At 36.5% G+C, this 8,330-nt stretch overlaps 1 protein-coding gene across 1 annotated transcript; it reads right to left on the bottom strand.

Moving 5' to 3' along the window:
* Nucleotides 1-961: 961 nt before the first annotated feature.
* Nucleotides 962-5,212, bottom strand: LOC104604387 (RNA-binding (RRM/RBD/RNP motifs) family protein). Its single transcript, XM_019198944.2, has 7 exons — nt 5,045-5,212; nt 4,898-4,917; nt 2,701-2,814; nt 2,514-2,613; nt 2,280-2,429; nt 1,562-1,631; nt 962-1,453 (listed from the first exon to the last, which is right to left on the bottom strand). Exons 1-7 carry the CDS (start codon nt 5,045-5,047, stop codon nt 1,236-1,238), a joined length of 675 nt encoding a protein of 224 aa, XP_019054489.1. The 5' UTR covers nt 5,048-5,212; the 3' UTR covers nt 962-1,235.
* Between the last annotated feature and the right edge of the window lie 3,118 nt (nt 5,213-8,330).

The following is an 8,330-nucleotide window of genomic DNA, read 5'->3' as shown; positions in this document are numbered from 1 at the left end:
TGAACTTTAAAATCTTGAAGCCCATCCAAGCGCAACCTTAATTAGTAATGTTGAAACGGACTACTTGTAAGGCAGCAAAACCCATACAAACGGAAGGCCCTGAAGGTTGTAGAAGACGAGACAATGGCGTAAAATAAGAATCAAGTAGAAAAGAAACCGTCCTAATGGTATTATTGTCATTTACCAAAGCAGACTATATAACCTATCAAAAAAAAGAAAAAAAAAAGACTATATAAAATATTCACCTTGCTTGCACACTTTGGCAATACTTTAATGTGCTATTGAAGCATCATATCAACCAAGGTTCAAGGAATTGACATGCATCTTATTAAGAGCACCCCAATATGCCCCTACAGAGGGTGTAGAGCCTTAAACCAACCCCCTGAACCGGCTTTGAAAAAAATTAAAAATATATATATATCGGATATATCGATATTTAGAAACTTGGTATCAACAGAGTTCCCAGAGAAGCAATATAGACAGACCTCCCAATGAAAAGTTGCGCAGTAGATGGTGTGGTTAAGAAACAAATTCAAAAGATAAGTTTTTCTTTTGTTGCAGATGAATGGGTTTGAGTTTCTCAAAAGTCTCCTCACCCTTGCTCTATGGTTCTCTTGTTTGCTTTCTCTATATGCAATAGGAATGTAGGATGGCGATAGCAGATCTAAGCCTCAGTGAACCTTGCAGGCATGTGACAAGTTCTTTGTAACTATCAATAATCTCCATCCAGGAATCTAAAGTTTATGAGATCAGTATCAGTGTTGTTTAGAAAGAACGAAAGAGAAATAGAATCAAGACCAGATGGACATTTTGCTTTTGCCCCCACCTGTCGCAACAAGGCAGCAACACTATCTAATTAAAACTACATTACTACGCCAACTGAATAGTGGCTTGGTTGATACTTAGTCCAGGTAGACTGATGATCATGTCAATGACACAAAGAACTCATCCCACAAAACAATTTTTAGTGATTAAATTTGGCCAAGAAAAAACCGTGATTAAAAAGAGATATAGTCCACAAGCTCCTCATCCTTCTAGATCCAAAACCATTACGATGAGATAGTTGAAAAGGAAAATGTCTCTAACAACGGAAGATGGAATACCAAACTTGCTTAAATTTATACTAAACCCAAATTCAGAGCAAGGAGCGTGAATCTCTGTAGATGTGTCAAACCCTTAACTAGGTGTAGTTTTTATCAATCCCTCAAATAGGAGTCATGAGACATGAGAACCAACTATCTTGCATAAACATTCGGTCGACGGCCATAACCTCTTTCTGGGCTACCATAAGGAGAATAGGGTAGAGATCGAGAGCGCTCTCTTTTTGATCTGCCTCCATAAGGTGAGCGTCGAGGAGAATAATCACGGCCTCCTCGATATGGTGACCGCCTTGGAGACCGCCGGTACCCATAGTCATCACGACCACGGTATCTACCACGATCACCTCGATAGCCTGACACAGACCCAATAACCAAAACAAGGAGAAAAACTTGTGATGACACAAATAAGAAGCAACATCACATTGATACTAGAATCCAAGAATAAAAATTGATAAACTAACCTGATTCTCTGCTGCTTTTCACCCCAAGATAGTTTCCAGGTGTAGGTGTCCTTGGGCGCTTCCTCCTTGACTGAAAGGTAACAAAGGAACCTCAATTCTCTATTTTTCCCAACTAAATTTCAGGTTCAGCAAAGTATTTGCATCAAAATAATAGATCAATAATAAGAATTGCATGCACCAGAGGCACCACCACATCAAAGACAAGGGTAAATTAAAAATAAGTGCACAAGTATAAATAACTAAACCTAACTAAGGGGAACCCGTAGTTATCAAAAAAACCACCAAGGGGAACCCGTGGAAGACACAAGAAGGCCAAAGGAAGAAAAGAGGACAAAACAAACGCACAAAACATACTCAGGCACAAGAGCAATAGCACCATTAAATGAATGCCAGGTGTAAGGTACCATAAATGCCCGATTAGAGAGAGTTGGTGGTATTGTCCGTTGATTAGTTGATAGAGTTGGAGGTGAACCCTGAGGTTGTTTAGTTGTTGGGCTATTGTTTAAGCTGATCAGATGCATGAGAAAAGCTGTTAAGCTGGCCACTGATCAAGCTGTGTGACTTAAGTTGAGATGGATGAACTCATCATCTTTGATTGCTGCCAATAAAGCTGACGCAATGTCTTCTGAATATAATCAACCAAAAACCTCCAAGTCAAAACCAATAAAAATTCATCACTCGATATTACCTCCCGAACCGAAGGTACAAAAAGATTTACCTTCTCAACAGTTATGTACCGGCCTTCCAAAACTGACTGGTTCAAATGCTTGATGCAGCGGTCCGCATCCTCGATCGTGTCCATAGTAACAAAGGCAAAACCCCGTGATGCACGTGAACGAGGTTCCACAACCAGACGACATGAAATTACCTAACAGAAGAAAAGAAAACAATTAGAACAGAGATTATGAAATAATAATAGGAGCAGTGCTTATGCACACTTTTAGAGACACACCTTTCCCTCTTTTGAGAAATGATCCTCAAGCTCTCTTTCCGTGACCCTTGTAGACAGACCAGTCACATAGAGTGTATTGCCAGGATTTGAAGCATTATCCCTGCCATGTAGTTGCTAATTATAGTTGAATGTTCCTTAAACAACAGTATGCTAGCTTATAAGAAATGATTCCAAAAGTGAAACAAACCTTCCACGACTTCCAGACCTTGATCTGGACTGGGATCGGGACCTAGGCCTTGACCTAGATCTGGATCTAGACCTTGATCGTGCTCTCAAAGGGGGGGAAGGAGATCTTGAATACCTGTAATATCCAGAGCACTAAAAACGTAAAATGAGGATATAAAAGTATACAAATATGGAAGACAGAGAGAGAGAGAGAGATGCTTTAATGAAATGGTATGACAGTTTCCATCTGGGTTTCATGATGCATCTTCATACATTGGAAGTTAAGCCTAGTTTGCTTGCAATACAATGTGATTTGCAGTGGTGCAAAAGTCTGGAAGTGCAAATGAGTTGAATGTAAATTCTGATTTATTTTGTTTTAAAGTTTACTTTGATTTGTTTGATTGGTATGTAAATGAAGTAAAATAAAACCCAAAGTAAAGTGAAGTAAAATCCGAAGCAAAAGTAAATCAGAATTTACACTCCACCCACATGCATTTGTATTAGTGTAAATGAAATTGCTTTGCAAACAAATGGAGCCTTAACTGTGTTAAAAAAGGAAGAGCAAAAGGCCAAAAAACATGGTCAGTTCGAGGCATATAATTCAAGTTTGAAGGAAGAAAAGCCTCATGCCCACCAAAATGTAACAAAATTGGAAAGAAAACTTTAATAAAATAGTGAAATCTGGTAATACTTGTATAGAAGTGCATGTATGATATATGAATGCGTGCATGTAAAGCTGAAATGCATATTTATCATGTGATACAATGAGAGAGACAGAGAGGCCAATAGGATCAAAAGATGATTTCAACTAAGATTTGTTTTCTGTCTGCTATTCTGCTTACACACCAACAAGAAGAAGAAAATTGTTTGGCCATGCAATTGCAAAGAAAACAAAGATAGGTTATAAATCACCTTATCCTAACCCTAAGAAAAGTTTTAAGAATTTGGTGTTGTTCAAATATCTTCAAATAGATGACGGATGATAGAGAATTTATAACTAACTCCATCCACCATATAGGCCTTTTCCCTTTTGAAATCTTGGGCATATTACTTCGAAATGGTCCAGCATACCGCAAAACAGAGCAACCTCCACAAAAAATTGCTTCTTGCATCTTTTTAATAACACTAACAAGAATCCTATAAGGCTTCCACACCAACTATACCTTCATTTCATCTTCCAAAGTGCCTTTGCTTTTTTGCAATAATCCAAACCACATTTTCTTCTGAGGTTAATAAAGAAAGCAACTCCAAGTGATTGCACATTCTCTAAAGAGTTTTTTTATTGTTTTCTACAGAGAACCTATTAAAACATCATTTATAGTCCCTAAAAACCAATATATAACGCACCTAGAATAAATTTAAAAGTTAAAACCAAATAATCTAGCCCACAGTAAGGACTTGGTACGACACCAAGCCTAGACTAAGAATTTTAAGTAATCACCAGAATCCACTACTCACTTTGAAGCATCCCAGTAACATAGTTCCTAAAATCCCAGTGCTTGTCCCTAACTCCTAACTTCTAAGAAACCACCCTGTCTCTAGAGAAAGCAGACCGTTCTAAGACCTCAAAAGTACAACTAATGCTTATGACTGTTAAAAGACAGAGAAGTCTTAACTGCCAAGTTACTATTTTAGTAGTTCAACGAAAGGGTAATGTGAGACAGAACACACATAGTAAAAGATGGATACACCGTAAGCACACATTATTAATTCACCAAACATAGAAAATCCAACACAAGTCACCCAACTAAATGTTTATTACATGATTACTCAGACTGAAATCTTTCATTGCAGCTTCGCGTAACTGCAATTCTATTGTTCAGTGCTTTTGGAGCTTTACTGGCGAATACTTAACCTAAATGCCTTCACTCTAAAGCGTGATAAGATAAATTAAATAGTCATTCTCGTGGTGATCGTAACCAAGGTTCTTTTTCTCTGTCGGGCCAAAAACAACAAATTACCACCAAGGTTACGTGAATTTGCAGTTCAATCTAGAACACCCGATCTTTCGCATCATATAAACCGAAAAACCCTAGATCCGTGCAGAAGAAGAAAAAAAGATGAAATGAGATCGGCATATTAGCAGCATGAAGGATGTGAAAAATACCAACAAACAACCCTAAGATTACAAACCAAATAAAGTGGAGCTTTGTTTCAGTTCAAACTGCTCTGGGTACCAGAAGAAATAGAGACCAAATAAAAGGCTTCTTGGTGGTTACCTTTTACGAGGCGAATCGGCCTGCGGCAAGAAGGAAAGAAAAATAAAGGAATACAGAGTCAAACGAAATACGTTACAAAAGAGACGGTGATTAAACAAAAAAAGAAGTAAGGCAAATTGCAAAGAGAGAGAAGGAAAAGGAGCTTGCCATCTTCAGAGTTCAGACGAGCGCAATAAAACCCTAGAATGCCAGAAAGGAAGCTAGGTTTTTGCTACAGTGCGCGCTCGGTGGGTGTTTTGCACGCCTGGATCAGGGACTTGCTCTTTACCCGAACTTTGCCTACTAAAAGCGACAGGCTTGTTTAGATATCGAGAAATCGCGATCGGCTTCTACCCGGTCCAACCTTGCATTCAAATATCTACGCATGTAATAAAGCACTGGAGATATTCTCAATACAAGGCAGTAAAGGCTGCAAGCCTTAAGTGAAGTCGAATGATACGAAAAGCGTGCAAATTAAATGGTTTGCCTAGTGACGATGAACCCTTGTATCATGGGGTTGGGGAGATTAATAAATCCCATTAGTAGAATTATGAATTGTTAAGTATTAAATGTGAGCCTAATAAACCTGAATGAAGGATTCGTAATTCCTGATTAGTATCATGTACTTTGGGCTTAATGTCATTTTGGTTTCCGAGACAATTACTTTGGGCTTAATGTCATTTTGGTTTCCGAGACAATTCAGTATTCAAACTTTTAAAGCATGATATGATAATCCAGTACTTATTGTTAATTAGTTGTTAACCAATCGTTAAGTGGCATTTGAAAAATACATAAATGTCATTCGAGTATCATCTAATTTTCTTTATCAACCATCCAAACATTGACAAAAAACTAACATTCTCAAATCCTTGCCTCTTCTATTCAAGAAAGATGGGGTCACTAGAATGTCCACTCAAATGCGACCCCAACTTTCTGGAATGGAAAAGGCAAGGATTGGAGACTGTTATTTTTTTGTCAATGTTTATATGGTTGATAAAGAAAATTAAGTAACACTTAAAGGGCATTTGTGTCTTTTTCAAATGCCACTTAACGGTTGGTTAACAACTAGTTAATGGCAGACACTGGATTATAACATTTTAAAAGTTTGGGTATTGAGTTGTCACATTTTAAAGTCTGGGGACTAAAGTGGCACTAGGCCCAAAGTGAAGGGTACTAATCAGGAATTTTCCCTAAACATTAATCCTACTTTTACATGATTGGGCCCTGGCAAGATGCCGAGAGGATCGGACAGCTAAGAAAACTCGCGCAAGGGGGGTTGGACGGTGATTTAGGACAGTCTGCCATGAAAATGAAACAAAGGTTTCACACCATAGAAGAAGCCAAGAGGGGGCATGAAACGTGTGTGTGCTTTTTGAAGGTATTTTCCAGTAAATGTAAAAAAACATTTTGTACATATATAATGATATGCATGTATCTCTGTTTGTATTGGGTAGGGGTGGCCACAAGTTGAGCTTCTCATAAGTTATTCGATATCAACTCATGAAAAGCTTGGCTCAACTCAGTTATTCGAGTCAAGCTCAAGCCCAATATATAGGCTTGTTTGCTAATCGAGCCGAGTTCAAGTCAAGTGAAGCCTAGCTCGTAAAAGCCTAATCGAGCCTAGTATAACAAAAAATTAATTTATATATGCATATTTATATGTATATGTATACATATACATACATACATATACATATATATATAATAAATGATTTTTATTATATATAATAATAGTTTTATTTTTTATATATAATAGTAAAAAAAATTATAATTCTTAATTTTTTGTATGTAAAATAACAAAATTATTTTTATATGTATATTTTTTATTTTTTATAAAAAGCTTGACTTGTAGTCGAGCTTGAGCCGAGCTGAGCTCAAACTTGCAAGCTTTTGAACCGAGCTAAGCTCAAGCTCAAGTCTAACATTATTTCTACAAGTCGAGCTCGAATAGCCAAGTATTCAACTCAGCACAACTCGAATCCACCCCCAATATTGGGTGTCAGTTTAAGCTAATAATATGCATATGGTAAATAATTAGATATAATTTGAGATGTATATGGTGGTGTAAATATGGAATATATAAATACACAATATATATATACATATAATGAAGCAAGACGGTCCATGTAAGCAGTCCTCTCCTTTTAGTTTCATCATAGGTATTTATCTACTTTGGGCAGATTTCTTAAACTACCTCTACTATTTAGCTAATTGACTAACTCTACCCTTACTGTTTAACTATTGTCTTAAACCCCTACTATTTCTAACATTTTTTTTAAAAGGTAAATATTGTATTAACAAGAAGAAAGAAGTACAAATTCCTTTACCCTAGGTATCCCATCTTAATAATCATTTAATACAAAAGATGATAATGAGTGAGATTTAGCTATTTGGGACACCTTATGGGCTAGACTATTTAAAGTTTCTATGTAGAAAACAGAAATTAACTTTACTAAAGTTCAGAATTAGGTTCCTAGTCCTAAATAAAAGCCAATGGCAAAACCAAGGAAGATCTGTTGCTTTTTGCAAAGCCCTTACAACTTGTTGGGCATCCGAACATATACAGAGTACTTCTCCAAATTTTCAGCACTGAAGCTCCAGTAAGCCCTGCATAATCACAAATAGTTCAGCCTAGACAACATAAGTAACTTGATTAGTTCGACCTCCAATAATTTTTAAACAGGATAAGTTTCTTGATAGGATAATGAAACCATAACTAAATAAAGAGTCAAAAATTTTCCCTACATCAGTAAACACAATTAGATCAGTAGCAAGAGTTATGGCTAGGAAAAATTTATCTTCTAAAAGGTGAACCCTAGGAGCTTCAATAGCATTCAAACTACTCATGGACTGTTGGAAAGATTGGTTGACTAGGTTGGTACTTGCTAGAGGTAAGATTTGACTATTTTTAAAACATTTTCATTCTGAGCATACCAAATATAATAGCAATTCATGGCTATCCATCCCAACACTCTCATAAAGAGAAGATTATCAAATATTTGGTTATACAAATTTTGTATACATGATATCCAAGAACCTTGAAAAATATTTTGCAATTAAAGGTTCCACGTATTACCAAATAAAACTATTTGAGCAAATTGGCAATTAATAAATAGATGGGCTGAGGATTCCACATCTGAATTTCAAAAACCACAGAGTTTTTTGTTGTCTTTCCACAAAAAGAAACTCATTTACTGGAATAAAATCATTAAGAACTCTCCAAAAAAATAATTGGAAATGAAGAGGAATAGCTAGCTTCCAAATCTTAGCAAAGCAAAAGCTAAAACCTGGAGAGATATTTGGAAGGGAAGTTCATTGCTTAATCTTGTATTCCTCTTTAACCGTATATTTACCAGAATTATGATTTGACCAAATCCAAGATATTTCATTGTTTGGTGGGAAGATGGGAGTTCTCAAGATTTTTGACACTTCATCTGAGGAGAATAAAGAACGG

Source organism: Nelumbo nucifera, chromosome 6 (genome assembly GCF_055504915.1).
Source record: "Nelumbo nucifera cultivar China Antique chromosome 6, China Antique-T2T, whole genome shotgun sequence".
Taxonomy (NCBI): domain Eukaryota; kingdom Viridiplantae; phylum Streptophyta; class Magnoliopsida; order Proteales; family Nelumbonaceae; genus Nelumbo; species Nelumbo nucifera.
The sequence above is the reverse complement of the archived record's forward strand: the minus strand, read 5'-3'. Positions and strand labels throughout refer to the sequence as shown.

Bases quoted from the DNA above. Each gene is read 5' to 3' on its own strand.
- LOC104604387 (XM_019198944.2), bottom strand. The intron at 1,632-2,279 runs GTAAATCTTTTT...GTTACCTTTCAG, and splicing joins GGTACATAACTGTTGAGAAG to TCAAGGAGGAAGCGCCCAAG. The intron at 1,454-1,561 runs GTTAGTTTATCA...GGTCTGTGTCAG, and splicing joins GAAAAGCAGCAGAGAATCAG to GCTATCGAGGTGATCGTGGT.